Source organism: Cyprinodon variegatus, unplaced genomic scaffold (assembly GCF_000732505.1).
Source record: "Cyprinodon variegatus isolate N-32 unplaced genomic scaffold, C_variegatus-1.0 Scaffold432, whole genome shotgun sequence".
Taxonomy (NCBI): Eukaryota; Metazoa; Chordata; class Actinopteri; order Cyprinodontiformes; family Cyprinodontidae; genus Cyprinodon; species Cyprinodon variegatus.
Genome location: NW_015150885.1, coordinates 135,152 through 158,591, shown reverse-complemented (window position 1 = coordinate 158,591; position 23,440 = coordinate 135,152). Strand labels below are relative to the sequence as shown.

General features: G+C 37.8%; 1 protein-coding gene across 3 annotated transcripts in view; it reads left to right on the top strand.

The window, feature by feature from the left end:
* Nucleotides 1–22,929, top strand: part of myo3b (myosin IIIB) — a 91,480-nt gene extending 68,551 nt beyond the window's left edge. For 2 of the 3 annotated variants that reach the window (XM_015388669.1, XM_015388672.1), the window contains exons 28-35: nucleotides 105–267; nucleotides 641–721; nucleotides 2,342–2,438; nucleotides 6,759–6,810; nucleotides 7,708–7,831; nucleotides 21,817–21,917; nucleotides 22,297–22,343; nucleotides 22,713–22,929. In XM_015388669.1, the coding sequence (XP_015244155.1) occupies nucleotides 105–267; nucleotides 641–721; nucleotides 2,342–2,438; nucleotides 6,759–6,810; nucleotides 7,708–7,831; nucleotides 21,817–21,917; nucleotides 22,297–22,343; nucleotides 22,713–22,845 (798 nt within the window). In that variant the 3' untranslated portion in view covers nucleotides 22,846–22,929. The remainder of the gene's footprint in view (nucleotides 1–104; nucleotides 268–640; nucleotides 722–2,341; nucleotides 2,439–6,758; nucleotides 6,811–7,707; nucleotides 7,832–21,816; nucleotides 21,918–22,296; nucleotides 22,344–22,712) is intronic. The other variant, XM_015388670.1, reaches the window with a different exon arrangement.
* The last annotated feature ends 511 nt before the right edge of the window (nucleotides 22,930–23,440 follow it).

The following is a 23,440-nucleotide window of genomic DNA, read 5'->3' as shown; positions in this document are numbered from 1 at the left end:
AACTAAAATGTAAATAAATGGGAAGTATGAGTTAGTAAAAGATGTTTTATTATTATAAATGTGATAAAACAGAAAGAGCAAAGGTAAACCAAGTGTCCTTTCAGGTATTTTTGAAGTACTACCATGTGGAGCAGCTGAACCTGCTGCTGCGGGAGGTGATAGCTCGGGTGGTGGTGATGCAAGCTTATGCTAAAGGTTGGCTTGGTGCCCGCCGATATCGGAAAGTAAAGGAGAAGAGACACCGAGGAGCCATCATCATCCAGTCAGGTGGAGTTACGCTAAAATCAACCAAAAATATTAAACAATAAGCTGAAAACATGCAAACACGTTCCTGTGTTCTTTTGTTCTGTAACAACAAAACAGTTGCAGTTTGTTGTAAGCTTGATTACTGATCTCTTTCTGGTTTGTGTCTGTAAATCGTCCTGAAAGGGATAGTTTGATAACCACAGGTTGACCCATGAGGGTTAAGAGCAATGCTTCAGAGCAAACAATAAGACCTCAGAGGGTTCAAAGGAAGCTGTTCCATGGCCACCTGGTTTAGCAGTGTTTTGAAGTGGGATCTTATGTAGTATATTCAGTCTATTTTGTTTCACAGAGGTAGGTCAGCTTTCTCTTTCACACACTCTGTTTCTTCTTCTAGCCTGGAGGGGCTACGCTGCACGGCAGAAACTCACGCAAATAAAAAAGGAGCGAGAAGAAGCTGCAATCCGCATACAGTCAGGTATGAAAAGTTTTTCTAAGAAGTGCATCACAAAGTTATGGTACACATCTGGATTATCTCATCTCGCTCTCTGGGTATTTTTTTTTATGAGACAATGTGAATAAAGGTCAAACCTTGTATCTTTGTGAAACACCTTTTTGATCTCTATCAGTTGCCCACGAAAGAGTGATTATTAATTAATAATGCATCAACGCTTTTGAAAGTTTGGATAGCATTTGGTCCCCATGTTTCTGGAGAACTGTGCATACTGAGATTCGTTTTTCCTTTCATCTAGTTCCCAGTAAAGGCAAGAGAGGGGCTTATCCCTTCTGTTTCCTCACAACTTCCTCTCTCAAATTCCTGGCCTATTACACAGCTCTCACATACCAGAAACAAGATGCCTTTTTATACTGTCAACCTTTTCATCTGAAATGTAAATTAATTCTTACTCAGTGTGCCTTGACGAAGATCAAAGTGGGCACATTAACCTTCCCAGCCCCAGCCCCCCAATGCTTGGAGCCTCTCAGTGGAGGACAAGAGAGGGTGCCAAAAGGGGCTGGAGAGAGGAGGGCAGAGGGAGGAGATCTGGCATTGTTTCCACTGGCTCTCTTAAGGGCTGCCCTCATCTGGCACATGGAGCTTCTCAGTCGCCTGCACACCTTGTGTAAATGTGCTCCATTAAGCCCTTGTAAATAAAGCTGCTGAATGGGTAAACATGGTTTTGGTGTGAGGAAAGCCTCTCTGTCGCAACTGCCTTTCTTTCCAGACAAGCGTGTTTGTGTGTGGCCACTGGGGGTTCACGGGATGTATGGGGGGGGGGAACCTGAACCTGACACAAGTGGGGCCTCGGCCCCCTCTACCACCGCCCCACCCTTCCGCTCCCCATGCAGCACTCCAGCACATTCACATTGTGTGTTCCTCGCAGCTTATATCCTTTGAGGTGGGCTGCATTTGCATCTTGAAAATAAACAGATGCCTTTCAAATGTATGAGCCTGGTGGCTTCTTAGATCTCAGCAGGGCCCGAGGGACGTGCTCACCATTGATCAGATTAGACCATGCAAAGTAGAACCATTGCTCAACAATGTACTTGAGCGTTCTTTCCCTGTGCATATAATTTTATCAGAAAAACACAAGAGCGGGTTGAGGGAGTAACTCAGCATGCCTTTTTTACCCTCCGACAGGGTGTAATATATCTCAATATTCACAGAACAACAGCTTATGTGAATGCTTAAGCATTTACATTTTCTATTTTTGATTCTCTCTCTTCTTATATACTGCATAATATATATATATATATATATATATATATATATATATATATATATTTATATTAGTGACCATCCAAGGAAAAACAAAAAATGCCATTATACCACATTTCCTCAACAGATTAGATTCATCCCCTACAAATATAAAATAAAGCTATTTTCTATAAATGGCCGGATAGTCAACATAAAACAAAAAAAGTCCAAGTTTAGAGACAAATGTAAACATCTGAAAGTCCACAGGAACAAGAATCAAGATTATCATGAAACATTCAGATTGTGACTCTCTTTAAGTTGTTGTACAACAGGGAGAGGTGGAAAAAGTTGAGATTATTTTCTGTTATGATCGGCTACATCTGATAGTGGCATCCTGTGCAGTTTACAGGGGCCGTCAGGTACGTCAACATCATTGTCACCAGGAGCAGAACTGTCACAATACGGCCAGAGGATCAACCAACAAGGAAGAAAACATAAGGTCAGCTTTGGTATCCATTATTATTTAAGATTTATGTTCATTTACACTACATTTAATTTTTGAAGTCATATCCTTTTACTTCTCTTTAACCTTACTCCAGCTATTGAACAATAGCCACCATCAGTTTAGTGTTTTGTCTCTCATTTTCCCTTCAACTGTGTCTCTGTCTTTGACAAATCCACTAAAGTCATTTTTTTTGCCAATGAAACAAACTTAAGGGTTTGGACTCTAAAACTATCTCCAATTCATTCTCATCACAATATCATTTTACACCATCTTGGTGTAGAGAGTTCATTGGACAGCAATAGAGACGAACGTTATATGTGTACTACCTATTCTGATACGCTGCTGCTTACTGTTTACATGTACAGTATTATGACAGTATATTATAAAACTTTCCATCAAAGCCTTTAAAGATTTTAATAATAATAAGTAACTTTTTTAATTGCCCCAAATTCAGATGTGGGCAGATGTAAGTCACCAACCTCATATAGTTGAGATGGAAATAATTGATCTAACATCAATATAATAATATAATACAGTATATGGTCCAACTGCTCTCTGTCCATGTTTGCAACAAACTCTGAGTAAAAAAACAACAAAACAAATTCAATTTGGATTGAGCTAGAGTGTTTCTATTTGTGTCTGCATATGACTTGATTGCTTTCAAATGAATTGGGGCCGATTTGGATTCTGTATATAACTGCATATGAATTAGGCCTTTTTGTCTTGTAAAGTGGGTTGAATTGAAAGTCTTGATGCTACGCTTAGCATTTCATGTTTTGCTGTTTCACCCCAGAGGAGAAAGCTCCTCCCTGAGTACTGCCTTTCTCCCTTTTTATAAATGTAATAAATAACTTTCCACCAAGATAGCACACTTGTCTGACCACAAATAAGGCTGAGCGCTGCACTGGTCTCCAGATGTAGGAACTGGGGGCTTTGTGTTTATTCAGCACATGGGCAGGCCGGTCATTAAGAAAGTATGTGAGAGGCATGAAAGCGGCCACTGACTGAACGGCATCAAACAGGGGGTGGATGGTAACATTACGCTCTGGTTTTTAACAATCATCACAAGTCCTCCAACCCCTTTCTGAATTATTTTTGTCAAAAGATAAATAAATAGATAAATTATGCTATAACACATCAAGAAATAATTTAAATTAGAACTGCAAAATGCCTGGTTCAAATCCTCAAATATTGCTGTGAAAACTCATCTCCAGATTCTAGCTCCAAAATACTAGATTTAAACATCTGAAAATGTTGTGCTTGTAAAATACCCAAACTGAGCTGTGCCTCATTTGGGATTTTTCTCTCCATGTTTACAATCATATTCCTCAGTGAGAAAGACTTCAAACCTCCACTTAACAATTCTGTTTAATCAGTGTTGGAATCTCTCCATTTCTATTTATTTTGACATGATCTGGCCCATTTTTTTTTCTTTCTGTGAGATCTATATCCTCACCTAGACGCTGTACTTTTCCCTTTTGATTCTTCTGTTCTCCGTCACGCTTTAATTCGAAGATTTTGCATCCAAACAGCATCGCCAGCTCCAAACTGGAAGAGAATTTATTCCTCTAAACTCAAAGCATGACAGTTACTGGCATGTATCCTTGTGTAATTGCATGTGTGGGCTCTTTGGTGTTTGTGTTTTTTAAAAGCAACAGAAGTGATCATGCAAAGACACATGTTGCCACTGTGCATTCTGTAAATTGCATAATCATACACCCAGGCTATAAAAAGATAAAACATTGACAACTGGACTTAAATGTATTCATATTTAAAAATAAAAAAAATTAGCCCACTGTTTATACAGATATAAGTAATTCAACCTGGAGAGACTCATTTGGAGAAAAGCTCCGTTTATAAAAGTATTCAATTTATTTATACAAGTAGCATAATCATATTCTTCAATATATCAGAATCAGAAATACTTTAATAATCTCAGAGGGAAATTACTTTTGTTACACGCTCCAGTTACAGTTTTATATTATATATACACACATCCAAATATACAATTTAATAAAGACAAAAAATAAGAATAAAAAGAGATAAAATATATACACATATATTTATCTAAGGAAAACCAGCTGATTGCGAGGACTCATTGAGCCTTTGCAATCCCTCACACTGAGCATGCATGTAGCGACAGTGGAGAAGAAAACTCCCTTATAACAGGAAGAAACCTCCAGCAGAACCTGTCTCAGTGTGAACGGCCATCTGCTGAGGCCGACTGGGGTTCGAGGAGACAGAAGCAGATAGACATATATCAAATATGTTCTTTGGCGCTTGGCCACGGCAGAAGATTTTGATGCAGTAAATCAGCATTCACTTGGATGAAAAACCTGGAAAAAAAGATTGAAGTAGTCTTCCCCTGGGTCATGGACACTGGTGGTGGTATAAGCCAGAGGAGGAGTGAGACTGAGAATAGTCTGAAAGTGAGGAAGGAGATGGGTTGGAGTTGGGTGAAAGTTTGAAAGAAGCTAGGCCAGGAGCTTAATTAAGGGGATCTTGAAATATGATTGCCTTAGGAGACGGTGCAGCCCTGAGATGATTTGCTGGATATTCCAATCGCAAGTGGTTCAGGTTATGCTGCTAAGAGTCTTTAAGATTTAATTTTCGCTTAAGATTCATATAGAGTAAAACAGCGAATTGAACTTAAAATGTGTTATTTAATTATATTCTGAAAAGAGCTAGCCAGAGCGATCGGCCACTCGAAGCATAATTACTTCATGTTGACATGGGGTGCTCATGCACACTCAGGTTAGCTTGCTTCATTCAGAATAACTCAATACTGTCTGGTCTTTACATGTATCCAGATCATATTTTTGAAAACAGCATAAACCACTCCTCTATGTGGGATTACAATTTAATTCCAATCCTGCCAAATCCCATCAGAATATTCCAATAGACATGTTTACATGACACGTTTTTAGTTTGATCTGCCATTTATTCCAATGTGCATTATATGTCAATTAAAAACTGGCAACACTGCTTGTCGTATATTGTTGGGTCCTATAAATCTTCTCTTTCCTCTTGAGTTACTGTATGACAACCAAATCACCTTTGTCTTGATAAGTCTCCTCTTTACCATCTCGAACCATTGTCTCAGAAACTTGGCCCTAAAAACCGACCTGTCTATCTGTAGCTTGCCTTTAGTAGCAGTGTCTGATTATTGCTCTGCTCGGCTCTGCATTCTCCTCCAAGACAGCTAACACAGTTTGGTGACCTGCTGTTTCAAAAACCCTGCATCACCCTGATAATACTATATATACTTGTTTGACTCCTGACGTTCTTTTGTAAAGAGCAGACTTACTGAAACGGATGTTTACTAGAAAGCTTGTTTTCTACATTTTGTAATCTCCTATCTCTGTTTACCACTGTGAAATAAAAAGTGAATCTTTTTAAACAATATGCTGCTGAAACTGTCTTTAAATGAATCTTGCTACTTGTCAGTAAAACCCTAAACTATTCTAAATTGACCATGTTTTTTCTCTCTACATGCGTATCCTCCGAAGTATATACTTTGAATATACTAAATATAATATAATATAATATAATATACTAAATATAATAGGCAATATTATTAAGACCCTATTAATCAGTTTCTACTGGAAACAGTTATTTTTATTTAAAGATGTTCTTCTGGCAAACAGGTAGATAAATAAGGATCTCACCGAATTTGGTGGAAGCTGCACCTCGCTCGTTACGTTCGCCATCGTCCCTCTAATTGTCTGCACCTGCGTATTGGTTGCAGAAGCCTGTTAAAGGGCAGTATTTTCAAAGCCCCAAGACCATAAAATTCTGAGACGTTGATTGGCCATTAAATTATTAAATTGACCTAGCAATAGTACATGATTGGCAGATTCTCTGCACATGTGGGGCAGTCTGATCAGCGCCCCAAGACAGAGACGGCAGGAGTCTGTCTGTGGAAATCCACAAATAAAGGACAGTAGGTAGGGAAATGTAGTTTATATAATTTGTTTTGCTTATAGGTACACATTCTAGAGAGTAAAAGTGACATTTATGAGGTAATTTGTAAAAATATATCTTACGTTTCTCTCACCTTATCAGGGAGGGCAGTGCCCCCTATGGGCCGGCCGCCACTGATGACCAGCAATTGGTTCATTAACACTAAAATAAAAACAGGATCCTTGAGCTTATTGATCTGAGCAAGGGCATAAAACAGTAATGCATAGAATGTGCAGGAAAGATTTGGCAGATTGTCAGCATATTTGCCATTTTATATAATATCCTAGAGAAGCTACATAATACCAACTGTATTTACGTTTGTTTTTAACTTAGTAATATTTACTTCCACAGGTGCAGCCCAGAGAATGTAGAGTCTCATCCACATGACCCAGCAGAAGGAGATGTAAGTCCCAGGACATCAATGAGCATTTGTTCTCCTTTAACATAAAAAAAACGGTTCTTGTCTACAAAGCAGCTTTAACCCAGATTATTCTTTGGGAAATTTTTTGAGTCCTTGAGACAAAAGAGTTCTCTTGCTCCAACCTCTGTCTCAGTGGAGAAGACAGGGTGGTACAGGAATGGGCAGAATCAAAAGACTGGAAATTCACGGCTGAGAATAAATGCTCGCTCTTCCCCCGAGGTGATTTGTCTTTGCGCTCCTCTTTCTACAGATGTTAGACCCCTTTTTTAGTAAAGACCTGAGGTTCTTTGGTAGCACTTTGATATCCTGCTCGGATTCAATATGTGAAATAGAAGAGCCACTCCGTGACTTGGAGCACATCGCAGGCTTTGAAGTCTGATCCAATTTTTGCTGCTCACCATTTGATGTTGAAAGGATGAAATGAGGAAAATGTACAGTTTTTGCCAGTAACTCTGCTGAGCATATGTAAGATTAAAAAAAGCAAAATCCTTTGGAGGGTGTACTTAGAAATGTTAAGCAGATTAATACTTTCCTATAGCTCTTTTATTCAAAGATAAAATTAAATATGAGAGGAAGTCTATATGTGCTGTTTTTCTCCCCTCACAATTAAGTCAGTGTGCTCCTTGTTTGCTAGGAGGAAGGACCAGTAAAAGGGGGATATGCAATTGCATTAGCATTTGATTAACATTGCAAAGCACATTAATGGGTCTCTGTTATATGAGTGCCAAATTGTAAATTGTAAATAAATGAATGCAACATCTACATGACTAATTTGAAGAAAAAAAAAAGCGTTAGAAGGCTTGCTTTAACTTGTATGTATTCATGTGGTGCTTTCATTGACATTGCTCTTCTGGGTGTGTTTACGCCTCCTCTTTCAAGGTTGGCCGTGACAGCCAAGACAGACAAGTGAAAGACATCAAGAGAGACAAAGGCAGAGGAGAAGACAGTGTAACGAAGCCTTGCAGGGAGACAGCCAGGCTGCGAGACGCGCAGTGTAAACAAGGTAAGCCCGGGCGCAGAGCTGGCGGGTGCAGGTAATTACACAAAGAGACAGTAGAAATCCTACTTTAATGGATCAAGTGCCATTTTTAATACAGGAGCCCTTTCAACCTTTTCATCCCAGCCAATCCCCCCTACTGCCATTTATGTTGACGGCAAAAAAAAGAAGGAGAGAGCTGCATCTTTTCTGCAGCATTTTAATAACCCAGGTCAGCTCATCACCAGCGTCTCATGAAAGCAGGGGGGTTTGAAAGTGGCACGAGCACATCAAAAGCTTTCATTTTCCCACGTGGCGGGCTCTTCGCTTTGGATCTCATCAGTGACTCTAATAGACCTGCACAGTGACGGTGACAAGAAAATACACAAACCCTGATTTGTTGAACATATGTTTGGTTTGCTTTTTGCCCCAGGCGATGAATTACATCAATTCCTGCTGCCTGGAAGGCTGAGTGGGTGGCTGCGCAGGGGGCCTACGATTACGGCCGTCACCCAGCCCACCACTGTAGGGGTAGCCTCAGTAATAGGGCCTGGCCCTTCATTAAGGTTGTTAAAGGGTATGAAGTAAGAGGGCCGAGGTGGAACAGCGTTTAGCGGTGCAGCTGAGAGATTATGGGGATTAGACATGATAATGTAACACAGACAGGGCTCTCCAGCGGGCCCTGGATTAGTGTCAGCACGCCACAGCAGGTCTGGGTTAGATAGCGGCTAATTCGGTAATGCTGCATACAGGTGACCCCCGCGCTCAGGCTTCATGGGGGCTCAGGGAGGCAGCGTTTGATGAATTTATAGAGTCAGAGTGATTATGGAGAAAAAAAACACAACTTTTTGCAGAAAAGTGTCTTTCGCCTTGGATCCTTCTGTCAAAACACACGAGAATAAACAGCTTAATTGCAGCTCTTCTTTTTCTTCCATTTAATTTATTCCATGCTTCATTCAATACTTAAAACTCTCAGGAACCATGACAGAAAAGTTTAAACACATCTCAAATATTCTTAATACAATTTACACAACAAAAATTGACATTTTATATCTTAAGATATATCCTAAAATATTTCACAAATCAGTCCAATAAGCCCCCCTACAGATAGACAGAAGTTTAAGTATGTGCATCTTAATTTGGTCCAGCTAATAATACTATTAATCAGTTTTTATTTCTTTCTAGTAAAAGCATTGCAGCTTTAATTTTCCAGCAATCCATCCTTCTGCATAAACATATGGTGAAAGTGGACTAAATCTAACATTATATATAATTAAATGCCACTCTGTTATGTTGTAGCAGCCTGAATAAGCAGTCACTGAGGCCAACTTCTTATTATTAAAATAGGACATTGCTTATCCTAAAAGTTAGAAGTTACAAAATTATGTTATATTTCCACAAGTTATCACTGAGCATAATCATCCTAAACATGATAAAAGCGCAAATTAAATTGTCAAATTTCTGTCAATGCAGAGGTTTAACCCACCTATAGACATAGTGACCCGTTAGAGAAACTCTGTTTAACTTTCTTCTTTAAAGCATTTTAGCTGTTTTTCTTTTTTATTGTTTTTTTTTTTCATTCGATCATTTTGGATTAGTAATGCTCCACTGTGGAGATTTTGAGGGAAAAAAACAAAAAACACTAATGGCTTGGGGTTAATAAACGTCTGGAAGAGGTTGAACCTGCTCTCACTGCAGATGGAGATGATGCTTGCGTGAGGACTGGGCCGGTTCTGACGGCTTCAGGATGGGGGAAGGGGCTACCCACAGCATCCCTGTGGTAATGAAGAGAAGTAATGGCCCTTTTCCCCTGTTTCCTACACAGCATGGTTCGATTCTTTAGGCTTATCTAGCTATGTGCAACCATTACAATTGTTAGTGCCTGGTTTGCCATTTTTAGTTGCCTGCTGAAAATAGCAAACCTCAGAAGACTGTCAGTTATTTAACACTCACAAAACATCTTTAACTTTTAAATCAATGTCGTTGGGCTTATGTATTTGACCTGATATACCAGGGGTGCCAACTTTTCACCAAACCTTGGAGTGAGATTTTGAAAGAATTTGGACATGCAGCCCTTGTCAGGGTTAGATGAGGATAGGTGGAGCTATAAGTTGAGGGTTTTCAGAGGATTTAGCTGAAACAAAGTTTGTAAATTGTTGAATTTTTATAGCACAGTAAATGTTACTGAGTGATTGAGTGAACAATAAGTGATCTGTAGTTATGTGGAAAATTTTTCACACAATATACATTATTTTTTATATTCTGGTGATTTTCAGAGAACTGAAGTAAAGAAGTATGGACCCGACATCTGTGTTTATTAATTATTCTATGCAGTTCAAGTAACATAACAGACAGGGAACTAATAAGTTATTATTGGATTACTGACACTAATACAGGAACCACCTCAATTGAATCCTGTGTAAACTACACTGTGTATGAATATTTGGTAATAGGCTAAGGATTAAAAGTCTTAAGTTATTATCTTAGTTATTATAATTATTTTTTTTTTTACGATTGACAAAACAGCTAAACAATTCAGACCTTCTAGGAGGCTGTAGATTCAATAAAATCTTACCATGACACAAGTCAGCACTTCGGTGGATGTTTGATTTTGGTAGATGTGATGGAAATTAAGTTTTTAAACATATTCAATGGACCAAAATAAGAATAAATGAATAAGATAAGTAATAATAAAATAAGAACATCCCTCGGGTTCCTTTTATATCAGTCCTGGGTAACTGAGTTGCTCTGCACATCCTCTCTGGATGTGGTTGGTCTTTTCTTGTGTGGCTGATCTTTTGAAAAATAAAATGCAATGGTTCTTTTTCTTTTTGTGGACCTCCTATGGGTTTGTCAGGAATACCCGAAAGCTTTAAGAATTTAATTTAGTTTATTGTTGGTTTATTTAGTCCTAAAATCAAACGGGAGATTATCAAACAAAACTGAGCAATAATGATTTAACTTGTAAACAAAACATGGACTAAAACTGGGACTAAATCAGGTGCCTAAACTAGAGCAAACAAGAAGTAAATATCAGTAAAAAAAAAAAAAGAACTAGGTATAGAGAAAACAAACCTTTTGATTTGATCCTGCATTTATGAAGTGAATTATCTTATTCCAGATAAAATAAGATGAAATTAAAATGACAAACCTCATCATAAATACTCAGAAATCCCGGTATTTTTTCAATATTTGGCGCAAGTCCTGAACCTCCGCTGCTGTCAGCACAGTGAATAGGTGGACTAGTGCAAAAATACGGACTGGATAAGAACCTTTTGAAAACGAGGACAGGATTTTATCACCATGGTATTTTTATATATAAATAAGTGGAATGGAGTTAAGTTTTAATGTCCGTCACTTTTTAGCGTGAAAATTTGAGGATATGGATTGAGAGCGTGTGAAGACACTGAGATGCACTGAGACACTGAGTCTCACACCCAATGGGTGAGAGTCGACAAACCTGTTTATACATATAGCAAGCTACCTTTAGTTAGCATTAGCTCACCCTCACACATTCTCTACCTGTTACACTTGGTTTGATACTAATCCATGGTTCAGTATCAAATCCATTGAGGAGACTGCTGGGGGGAGGAGACCCCCCAGCAGTCTAAGTGTGGTAACAACCATGGACTGTGTTTGTATTCATAAAAATGATGTGATGTCACTTTTTGGGAGTGTGGGGCAGCCTTGCAGTTTGACAACCACATTGAGGCAGATATCATTTGTAATGGAAAACAAACCAAACATTCTAGATGCCATGGAGTCGACCTGAGAAAAAACGAGTAGAAAAGGTACTAATGAGAAAAACGGCATAAACTTTTACATCAGTGTGCAAAATTCTCCTATAATACCAAAACAATTGGTCTGATTTATCAATTATTGTTATTTTTATATGATTCACTAGATGGGTCTGAAAACTTGAATATAAGTTGGACAAACTGATATAAAAACTATATGATATGCAGAGTATTATTTAAATTTCAACTAGTTTATTTCACATGTTTTGCTTTTTTATGACTTCATGCCGTCCTTTCTCTACAGGAGCAAATTTTGCAGGAAAGATTATTCTTAACATGACCTGCTAGGCTTGCAAGAGAAAATAATCAGTATTTCTGTTTATCCAACTGGTTGGCCACCAGTCAGGTGTATCTTCTAAAGCAGCTGTAACCAAATTTGTATAGGTATCAGGGTGTAAGGCAAGGCAAGGCAAATTTATTTGTATAGCACAATTTAATACAAAGACAATGCAAAGTGCTTTACATGATTAAAAAATAGGAAAATAAAACAGAATCAGAGCAAGTAGAAGAAAAAATTGAAAATAAAAAAAATGCAGAAACAAGAAAGAACATTAAAAGCAGTTGGACTAAAGAAAAAAAATAATGAACTAATGATGTTTCAGCTGAACTTTTTAACTAGAACAGTCGAAGGCAATCCTGAACAAATGTGTTTTTAGTCTTGATTTAAAGGAACTTATGCTTTCCGTGTAGGATATGTAGGGTGCTGTTTATTGTTTATGTTTGTTTGTTTGTTTTATTACTTTAATAAATAGTTCTTGTAAAGTAAACTTGTGATATAACAAAATAAAATCTTGTTATAACAAACCTAAAACCTTGTTAAGAAACTCTTCTGCTGTTATTTTATGGCTCATAAAATCTTTTGGGTTAAAGGTTCACTTCAGACCTAGTGGCATATTTCTATCACATTGTCATACTCCAAATTCTGGCAGTATACCAACATTTTTTACACTTCTTACTTCAAGTAATAAGAATTAAAGGCATGGAAATCATTTTTGCCGATTCAGATATATTTAAATTTGCGGCCATCTTCGCTGACTATTTTATTTACTGTTTTGTGTGAAGGGTGCAAAGATTTCCAGGCATTTATTGTTACCCCATTTTCCCGCCTCGTTTACATTCTGAGGTCTGCTTGTGGCGTCTTCAGGAAGCCCCATTTGAATATGTTGAGGGAGGCCACGGTGGCTCAGGCACCCGGGGCACGCTTTGATCCCCACAGATCTGAGGGGCCTTTGAGTGAGTCGTGGAAGCCTTGCCCCTGCCAGATGTTTGGAGAGCAGGCTCCTTCCTGCATCTCATCCTGCTGTCGCCTCTGGTGATCGCATCGGGCCACAGCTCGACCCGCACTGTTTTGGGACACCAGTGGAGAGAAACAGAAAATTAGCCGTGGAAATTGAATTACTCCACCCCTCCAGACACATTCACTCATGCACACTGCTTCCATGATAGTAAAACACAGGGTGGGTGCGTGACCTGATGGGCACCATGTGATCTAACTGAGCTAGGGTAAATTTATTTCCTTTCAAACCTGACACCAAGCTAATCAACAACTCTCAAAATCGTTATATTTTATGGTATAAAAAAAGCATTAAAGCACTTTGTACCCCTGGCAACCTTTGATTTCCCTTGTTTTGTCAGAAAAAACGACACACATACAGCATGTTGTCATGTAAGCTGCACATGTGAGACGACGCCTTACTTCGCCACCTGTCAGCTGCATGAATATTAACGCAGCACGTTTGGAAAATGAGTCACAGAGGCGTTTGTAGAAAGAAAGCTTTCTGCTAGCAAGTGGCTGATATGATCATAGTGCTGCTTATGCTGCTCAGTGTGGTAAACAGGATGGTGCCGAGGATCAGTCAGAGCTGACTTTATGATTTATGAAAGCTGAGCTACTTATGTTAACAGGCTTTCTGCAGATTATAGTTGTGGTAAACATTTGTGTCAAGAGTGACAGATAAGGTGGAGCCACAAATCGGAACCCAATTACTTCTATGTCTTGAAAGTTAGTTAACCTGGTTGTTTAAACAAAACAAAGGGGAAGATGTCTGAAGTTTGATTTTTAGGGTTATGCTTCTGTCCCCCTGTGTGCATAACATGGTTTAAGTCAATAGGAATGGATTTTGTGTGTCGCCTTGAGCTCTTTCTTGGCTCCGTAGCTTCATGTGAGCTTTTACCCACACAGAGGTCACACACTCACAGCTACAGCTTGTTTACTTCCCGCATTCAACTTCCCACATGTCGTCCCACAAGGTTTGCAAGCACCAGGTGCTTCTCCATGAACTTCCACCGACTCCAAATCAGTAGCAGCAGCATCACTGTATCAACATGCATCTGTCAGACAAATGATCCACCCTCTCCGTGTTCTCTAGACAAATACTCTCCCACCCTCTCGCTGTCTCTCAGCCTTTTGATTCATCTAACTGTCTCCGTGTATCACCGCTTCTCTGCCGGATGCCTTGAGTTTTAGGCAAATTACAGGCTCGACATAGCAGCAGCTGAGATTTGGAGGGGATAGGAAAGACTCAACTTAACGGAAGGAGTTGCCTCTGTCTGACGCTACCTACGTAATCCTCTTAATGTCAGTGGGAGTAGTTAACAGGATGTACTTCCAAACTACTCATCATCACAATTCCTGCAGAATAATCTCCCCCGACATAAAACCAAGGTGCAGAATATATTTCTCATAATGCTCTTTAATTTTTCTCATTATTTGGTATGTGGTGGCTTGTAAACTGATTCAAAACATTGAACTTTTTTCTATTTTTGTCAAGTTACATCTACAAACTTTTACCTAATGTTATAAGGGATTTTATAAGATTGAGTAACACGGAACAGTTCGGAAACCTAGTTCACAATCATAAATATGAAATAATTTAAATTTGAAGCAGATTTTGTATTTAAAATTGATTTGTTAAGCTTTGAAAACCTAACGTCATTGAGTCCTAGTCAGTTACAAACCTATCAAGACACAGGGGTCCAAAACACCCACATACACAGATCTATAACTTAGACAGGAGATAATTTTGGCCACAATGGTGGCGTAAATGGAGGAGCGTCTGAAACAGAGCCACTTTTGAAGGAAAACCACATAAAGAGCAAATATGTGGAAAAAGGTGTTCAGATCAAAGACTGATCTTTCTTTAAAATTAACACTGCAAACATCCACAGGCTTGAACATCATGGCATCTTCTGCTGGAAATGCTTTTTCTTTGGCTTGTTCTGTGAAGCTGGTCTGAGTTGAGCACTTGTAAATAAAACCTGCTTTAAACTACTAAGGACTTGGGGCTGGGCCAGATGTTCACCTTGCAGCAGAAACCCCTAAATATAAAGTCACCTGTAAAACTGAATGGCTTAGTGAAGTAATAACTTCAGGAGGCAATTTACTGCATTTTAATTATCTGGGGAATCAGATCATAATGAGCTGAAAAAAAGATATATACTTTTACAATCTGAAATTGTAAAAGGTTTTACAGATTGTGTACCTGTTGCTTCCTCTTTATAAGAAAATGTTTCTTATGTCTATCAGGTAAAATCCTAATAATATTAACTGAAGTACTTAGTTCCAATGTCACAAAATGGGAAAGATTAAGAGGTTATGCATCTTTTTGCAGTGCCCTATACTTATATATAAGTCTCAGTAAACAAAAAAAGCATTCCTCTGTTCAATCTAGAAAAAAAGCTCAAAGTGACTTTTATTTCCTTAATTTAACTATTTTGTATGTTTGTTTTTCTTGCCAATGTCTCCTCACTGCTAACTAACTTTATTTTATGCATTCTGTTGGCCCACACTAATGAATATCTTCTGTTAGAAATTCTGAAAAATGATCCTTTTCAGCAAAGTTCTGAGAATTCTCCTCCACGCAGAACTTTTCTCCTGAAGTCAAAGTTCCAAAACAAATTTCTGTCAAGCCAGATGATTGATTTCAGTGTGAAAAATTGCTTGTAAGTAATAACATCCTCTGCTTGTTTTAGTGAAAACAGATGCAGGAAGCGCTCTCTTTCACTAATATCTGCTACATTTGATCAGTTTGTCCTCTAATTTAAAGCACATGAGCTGGTGCTGTAGGAACTCTGTCCAAAATGACAAAATCCTTCCTTGAGAAGTTCTGGAAATCCTCTTCAGGTTCTAATATCAGTACAGGGTAAAGTCTGCATTTTTGCCTGGCTTTGTACGTTTTTCAGAGTGTGTGTGTGTGTGTGTGTGTATGGGGGGGGCGGGGGTCTGAGGTAAAGAGAGGGGTCTGGGTTGCACATGCTTCATTTAGACATCAAAGGCCTTTGCTGATGATTTTTCCTTATAAACTATGCCTTTTGGTGCCTTTGCTCCCTCCATCTGAATAAACAAAGCCCAAATGGTTCATCTGGGAATAGTCAGGTGATTGCAGCACGTGATATTTGAAGTAAATCGATATATCTCTAATTTATTCCACTAAAAATCCCTTTCAGCGTCTCTTTTATGTTGTTTCTGAGAAACATTCTGGTTTTTCAAGAGATTTCAAAGTGGTATTTGGAGATGTAACAGAGCTCATCTGCTGCTCTTTGAAAATGAAAGAGGTACCTATCACAAAAATAATCTCAGCCCTATTTTTTATCTCAAGGAGCAAACATGTAGAATTTGTAAGTCTCTGACTGCAAGGAGCAAACTCAGCTTGGCTTTCTTTTGATATGGAGAAATCAATATTGCATGAAATGTGCAGGCTCTGTATTCCCAGCTGACTATTATTCCTTCCCACCCAAAACAGCAGATATTACCCTCCATCATTTAGCAGACCCCCCCTTGCGGGCCACTGTCTGACCCCTTGCTCATTCTGCCTGCCATTGTCCAAGGATGGCTCCCATGCCAAGGGCCCTTTGGCAGCCTCTCGGGCTGTAATATATCTGGGTGAGCAGCATTCCTCTGGGGCTTGCCTGGATCAAATGGCAGTGATTTGCCAAACAGAAGCAAAGAGATGGGAGGCCTGACCCAGCCTCTGATCTGCAGCATGCGCTAATCGCTGTAGGTTAGAACGGAAAACTAGAATTTGAAACTGACCTCACCATGTGAAAGAGACCCACAAGCTGAGCATCCTTTAAATAATCAAATCATGTTTTCCCTATAAATATTATTCTGCTGTGGTGTGACTAACATTAAGCTTGTACTCACCCTGCAAACTCCTCCAGAGAACATGATGAAGATAAACAAAAAAATAGAATTTAGCTGTCTCCTTTCTGATACCTACATTAGAACCTGATTTAAAGTTAAAAAAGTCGAATTTTTTATTAGAGAACCTGTAGATGTTTCAGATATTTAAACGATTTTTCATGTTTGGGTGCAGGCATATTGATAACTATCAATAAATATGTGAAAAGAAATAAATAATGAATTCTACCAACAAACAACATTTAAAGCTGACCCAACAAACCCACTTGAATATTTTAAAATACATGAAAAAACCATATACTGCAAGTTACCTGTCCATTGTAATAACAATATAGCACAAACTAATTATTTCATTAGAAATTGTGGTTCGATATAATTGTTACTTACTTTTGCAGAAAAGCATCATGATAGTGAAATTCATATATTAAGTGCTTCACCCTTGAGAAAGTGGGCAAGTAGTTTCACATTTTTCTTGTTATTTTGTTCTTTTTTTCACATCTTGGTAATCAATAACAGAAATCATTTAAATAGTTAAACCACTACTTAAATTGTGGATTGATGTGAGAATCAAAGATACTTTCTGCTTTGTAAACATCACTGTTTCATCTGCATAGATGGTTATACATATAATCCACCTTACATACTGCTGTTACAGTTGCTTACAACATTTCTAGGTATCTGTTTTTTATATAGTGATATATTTAACAAACACGTCCCTCTATATAAAAAAACAAAATATATGTTAATGAGTTTCTGTCATAAGACGCGTTTTAGCCCTTTCTGTAAGTTATGCCTAAGGCTAGATAACTGCTTTACTACAAGTCCAAAATCACCAATCTATTTATCTACTTTAAAAAGTTACAAATACCCCTGATACAGTCTGCCATTATAACTTGCAAAAATAATGAATCTCCATACTTAACTGGAGCAAAAAATTTAAGGTAGAAAATGTTGTGTTTAACTGTATCAATTCCATGTGAAAGGAGGATGCTGTAACACATCATTGTCACCTCATCATAGAGATCATCAGTTCCTTGGTGCTGAATTGCAAACAGCTATGACCAGAAGGTGTTAAAGGATACATTTTAAGATTTTTTATGTACTGAGATTTACATTATATTTGGTCATTTATCTAATACAAAAAAAAAATCTAAATTGAAATTTTTCCATTAATTCCAATATACAGTGCCTTGAAAAAAGTATTCACACCTTTTCACATTTATAGTTTGCTTTAACTTCAAATATTAGTATTTGAATTTGTATTTTATTCAGCAGATAAAGAAAAAGTGTTGGAAAATTGCAAACTACTCTTCTCTGTTTTATTTACAGCCCCTTTTATTCTGAAGAGGCTAGATAGAATAAACCACCAGTTCAGTAAATATAGAGAGGCCTTGAGGATTGTTAAAGAACATCAAATACATTTCTGGTTGTAACAGGACTAAATGTGAAAAAGTTAGGTTGTAGGAATACTTTGGTAACTTACTGAAGGTGCTATTGATATAACAAAATGTACTTTTAGGAGCAAAAAAAAAAGTTTCCACCCCCGAAGCAATTTTCCCTCTGCGTTTATGAAAATTCTTTAAGTATCCTCAGATACTCATGGGTAACAAGCATTCACACAGTGGGCAGTTAACACCTCCGGGGCACGGATAGATAAGATTCACGGTAGAAGTTAGCCAATATCTCCTAACTGACAGGAACTTTGGTTAAGTGGGACTTTAGTAAACTGGTGCTGGTTTGAATAACATCAAGAAAGCCGAGGGAAGATTGAAGGGATGGAGGGGGACCCTGCTCTTTGATGTGCAGGATTGAGATGTGATGAGGTCTGTTCAAAGTGAGCACAAAGTAGTCTTAAGATGGAAAGAGCAAATGCTTCTTTAGTCAAGGTATATACACAGTTGGAATGAAATGATCAAGAAATGTCGTGTCTCAACCGAAACCGAAAGGAGATGAAACGTTATCAGACATTAAATATAGATGCTGTCTCGTGTCTCTGATTTATAATGTCTGCATTTTTTAAATCTAGGTATTTTTTAAATCTAGACAAGGATAGTAAGCCAGCCATCCATCCATCCATCCTGATGAGGTCTCCAACTCAATATAGGTTAAAGCAGTAGATGGTGATTTATTCTGGTTTATACCAAGGATTAGTTTTTTTTTTTAATCAGTCAGTCAAATAGTTTGCTGTTTAACACTCTGAATTGAGTCTTTAATCTTCACAAACAATAATTCCTGCCAGATATTAAAAAGGAGGGATAATTTCCTTACATCTCTTTTTGCTAAGTTTCATTATCACTCAGTAGACTTCAAATAAAGAATATGATAAATCACAATAAACATAAGTGGTAATTAACAGGATGACTTGTAAGATGAATTCAAACTAAAACAATAAACAAATCCCACTTGTTTTAAAGAGTTTTGAACAGTTCACAAACGTCTAACTTGTGTTTTTTTTTTTATATCTGACAGTAATCTGAAATAGCAGGCAGCACAGTTTACACTGACATCAGCTAAATATATTTTAGGATCCCTTTATTTCCTACAGCATCACCTTAATCTGTTTTATTATGTGTTTGTTTAGAAAAATAATTGAGACTTTCATTGTATGTTATCTTTTATTATTGCTTTGAAAGATTAATACTTTAATTCAACATTGGGTATTAAATATCCAAATTCAGATTACTGATTACTTTAACTATGATGGCATATAGATATTTTCACAAAACTATTGCTGTGTGACTTTCAGCTCTTTACTTGCACGGGATCTTCACCTTCTGGGGTCCAAACAATGAAAACTCTCCACAGAGCTAATTAAATTCCCTGACTTGTCCTGCAATCGCAAGAGACATCATTGGTAACCAGATTAGAGAAAAAAATGTTGAATGCTTCAAAAGCATTTCTTTTATTGAATAAACACGTTAACTTGTCTCATCTACTAAAGAAAACCAAATTGAAAGAAAGTCAGATTATTCCAGTAGTTTTCTTAAACCAATTCTAATTCCCAATTTAGAATTAGCAGAATGTCTAAATAAAACAAAAACTTAATTTTAATACATTTATAGAAAATATTGTATTCCTTTGTATTATATACTTTTAATCTACAAATCTGTTTTGTTAGGAGCTTAATTGATAGACCAGCCGACAGTAAAGTTTAACATTTTTCTTCACAAATAAAAACTTGAACAGAATTGGCTGGACTTGTACCCCCCACCTTTACCACAAACATTGAATTGAATTGAATAGAATTTTGAATTGAATTGGTATCTTTATTTCAAACATGCAAGAGAGAGAGAAAAAAAACAATGTTTAAACATATTGGAGCGAGAAACAACAAACAAGGTACCTTTCTTTCCTAAGTTAATATACCTCTATTACATGTGTGAAAAGGAGTAGGAAGAGGTAAAACTTATGTCTTCCTACCCCTTAAATTCCTGTATTTCCTCAAATTACAATATTTATAATTATGTTGCTATATATATATATACATTGTGAACACTTTAACAATGCCAAAGTCTGTGCCATGTTTCTGAAGAGGATGTCAGTGTGAAGATAATCTTGGACTCAAGGACCATGGATCTGTACCCTGGTACTGTCACATCTGCAGCTCTCAGGGCGGTTTATCTGGACCCAGGAGCTTTGAGCTTTATTTAAAAATAAAATAGTTTTAATGGTTTTCCACAAATTTTTGAATATGATTTAACTCATTTTTACATACATTTTAAAATCAAAATCGAGGTAATAACAGATGTCATGTTTTTACTGTGTGCTTTATGTTTTTCCTTTAGCTTTGGTTTAGAAAATGAGATGCCCTTCTCATTTTCAACAAACTTGTTTTAATCACAAATATATATTTAATGCTAAACCAGCCAGGGGAATAGATTATCTAGAGCCAAACTATAGAACTAAACATTTAAGTTCAGCATGGTCTTATTAGAGCATCATCCTTAATTGTTAGTCCGTCTACTGCATGGCATGTAGCCTAGACCACCACTGGCATTCTACCTGCACCTCCTCCGGAAAAGCCAGATTTGTAGATTTTAGGACCCTTAAATGTCTTATAATAAAGTCCCAAAACTGAGGATCTCTGCAGCTCCTCCAGAGTTACTGTAAGTTCATATGGACTGCCATGTTCTTGGAGGTTAGTAGCTTTGCCATGCTCTGTCCACTTTCATATGAGAATTGTTGCAGTATTTTAGTATTAGTAACTTGTCTCAAATGCTCAAAGGATGAGATAAAGTTCTATTATCGAACCCTGCTTTAAATGTATCCACAACATCGTCCTTGACCTAGTCTGCTGTGTTCCTTGGTCCTCATGAACTTGCTTGCAACAAACCTCAAACCTTCAAGGCAAAGAACTTTTCTTTACTGAAATCAAATGTAATGCTGGTGAACTCTGCAAACCAGATTTGTTTGTTTTTTTGTTTTTAATCTTTCGAATGTTATTGTAAGTAATTGGGATTTCAGTCAGGATATTAGAATGGGAAACTGAGTATCAAAGCCTACCAGTGAGATTTTTATTTCCTACTACTTCCTAGTACCGGTATATTACTATATTACCTTATGTCTGATGGAATCAGATAAAATCCAGATAAAACGTATTTTAAACATGACATTGTAAAAAAGAAAAAAAAAAAGAAAAGCAGTTTTCAATGATAATCAGTAAATGTAATCAGTTATTTTTTTTACTGAAAATCTGCTCTGAGTCCATGTTGGTTCGTTTGATGAGTTGGTTGCTGCAGTTTCACCTTTTAATGTTTCCTCTGCAGCAGCTTAAGAAATACCAATCCATCCTGCTGTGCACCTGCTAGGAGAGATATCATTCTGAGGGATTTCTATGTGTGGGTCTTTGTAAAATTAAGCTGTTATTGAGTCATCTCATCAATAAAATTACATGATTGCATTTAAGCAAGTTTTAAAAGCATTTCAAGTGCTTTTTCAGTCACACAGATTATAAAAGTCGAGGGCAGGTTCTGCTTGCTTCTGCTGTCGTCACCATCAGTATCGTGATGTTGCTTCTTGTTGTTGTTGTTCATTCTACTTGGATCGCTGCCCTCATTTTTCCCCCTCTGTTTCAGGCTCAGTGACGAAGCCGCATCAGAGGACTTCTCGTCGCCGTGGCCAGCAGCCCAAGCAGCTCAACAGCCCTGAAGACAGCCTGTACTACAACCAACTAAATGTGAGTTCAAAGTGCCGATAAAGGCCTTTGTCTGAGTTTGGTTCCAGATGATAATACAATTAAACCTACCTGTGCCAGACCCTGGAGCCCCACCCCCACGCTCCTCTGCCTCTTGTCTTGAACATGTGCTTATGCTCTTTATCTGTTGCTTTCATGTCAGGATGTCTGCCTTCACGGTGAATAATTGATGTGGTTTATCAAAGCAGAGCAAGATGCATGCTTCATCAGACTCACTTGAGCCCTTTGATCAGAAAAAAAATTATGCTGTGACTTCTGATATTATCAGCATCTGCTCGTATTCAACACAAAATCACTTTGAATTAAAAATTAATGACTCTCTGCTCATCTTTTGACTGTGTGCTCTTGGCCCTTTCCTCAGAGAACTCTGGATCACCAGGGGAGCAAGAGGAAGCCGAGAAAACTTGGGTAAATAACTGCTTTCCTACTTACAGCGACTCTAAACAGAGCAGGCCCTTTGTGGGATAGGAAAATCCAGAAATGGAGTTGTTTTCTTATAATGTAAATGGATAGCTGAAAATAACAGGCTTTTTATGAGAGGAGGCTTTGCGTCATTATTGAAGGGGGAGCACATTATTCTTTTGTCAGGATGTTAATTTTAATCATTAAAGTGCTGACTTTGTACTGTAAATCACTCTGTTTGAGTAAACACCTGGCTACATCTCTGCTGCGTCTGCAAATATTGTCTCTTTTTGTTCAGATCAGGAAAATGTTCGTCACTGCTCTCTATCCAGTTTTTTTTTTTTTTTTTTAGTTTTCTCTTTTCTCACATCACAGTCAAATCAAAGTGTTGGACGGAGAGGACGAGTACTACAAATTACTGTCGACTGTGGAGTCGATCCCTGAGGAAGAGCACACGACTGAACCCCACCCCACCCTTTCCAACGGGCCCCTTGTCAGTCAGCGCTGAGGCTCTGCATCCGTGTCAGCCGGTAAGAAAAGACATGTCAGATGCAGAGACAGACAGACACTCCAAAGAAAAAGTCCTCTGAGTTGGAAGCACTTTGGAAGGAAGAACAAGTATCACGATGAGCAACTTGTGCAGACATTACACCCATATCTTCTAATCCAAAGCTCTCAGAGTTTGCATGAATAGTTTACCCATCTTTTATAGCATTATTGTAGAGATGCACTTATCTCTAGATTATATGACTTCTTTTTAAAACTATAATATAAGCGGATTTAGTTTATTGTGTTCTTGCTGTGATTGGAGGTTAATTCCCTTTATCAGAAGCAGCAGCTAAAACCCATTTTAAAAGACAAAACAGCGTTAACTTTTTAACCATTTCCCTTATGTTAGCATTTAACACAGTTGGCACAGCAATCATCACAATGGATTCAAGATTTTTTTTGTTAAAGCATAAGGTGGGATGAAATTTATGGCGTCATGATTCTGCCAAAAAGGCACACATACAATAAATACTCCTAACAGCAGCTTTACTTCATATAGACACTCATAAAGTACTCCTCATGCGCATGTTTAAGTTTTACATGTGCCCAAGTAT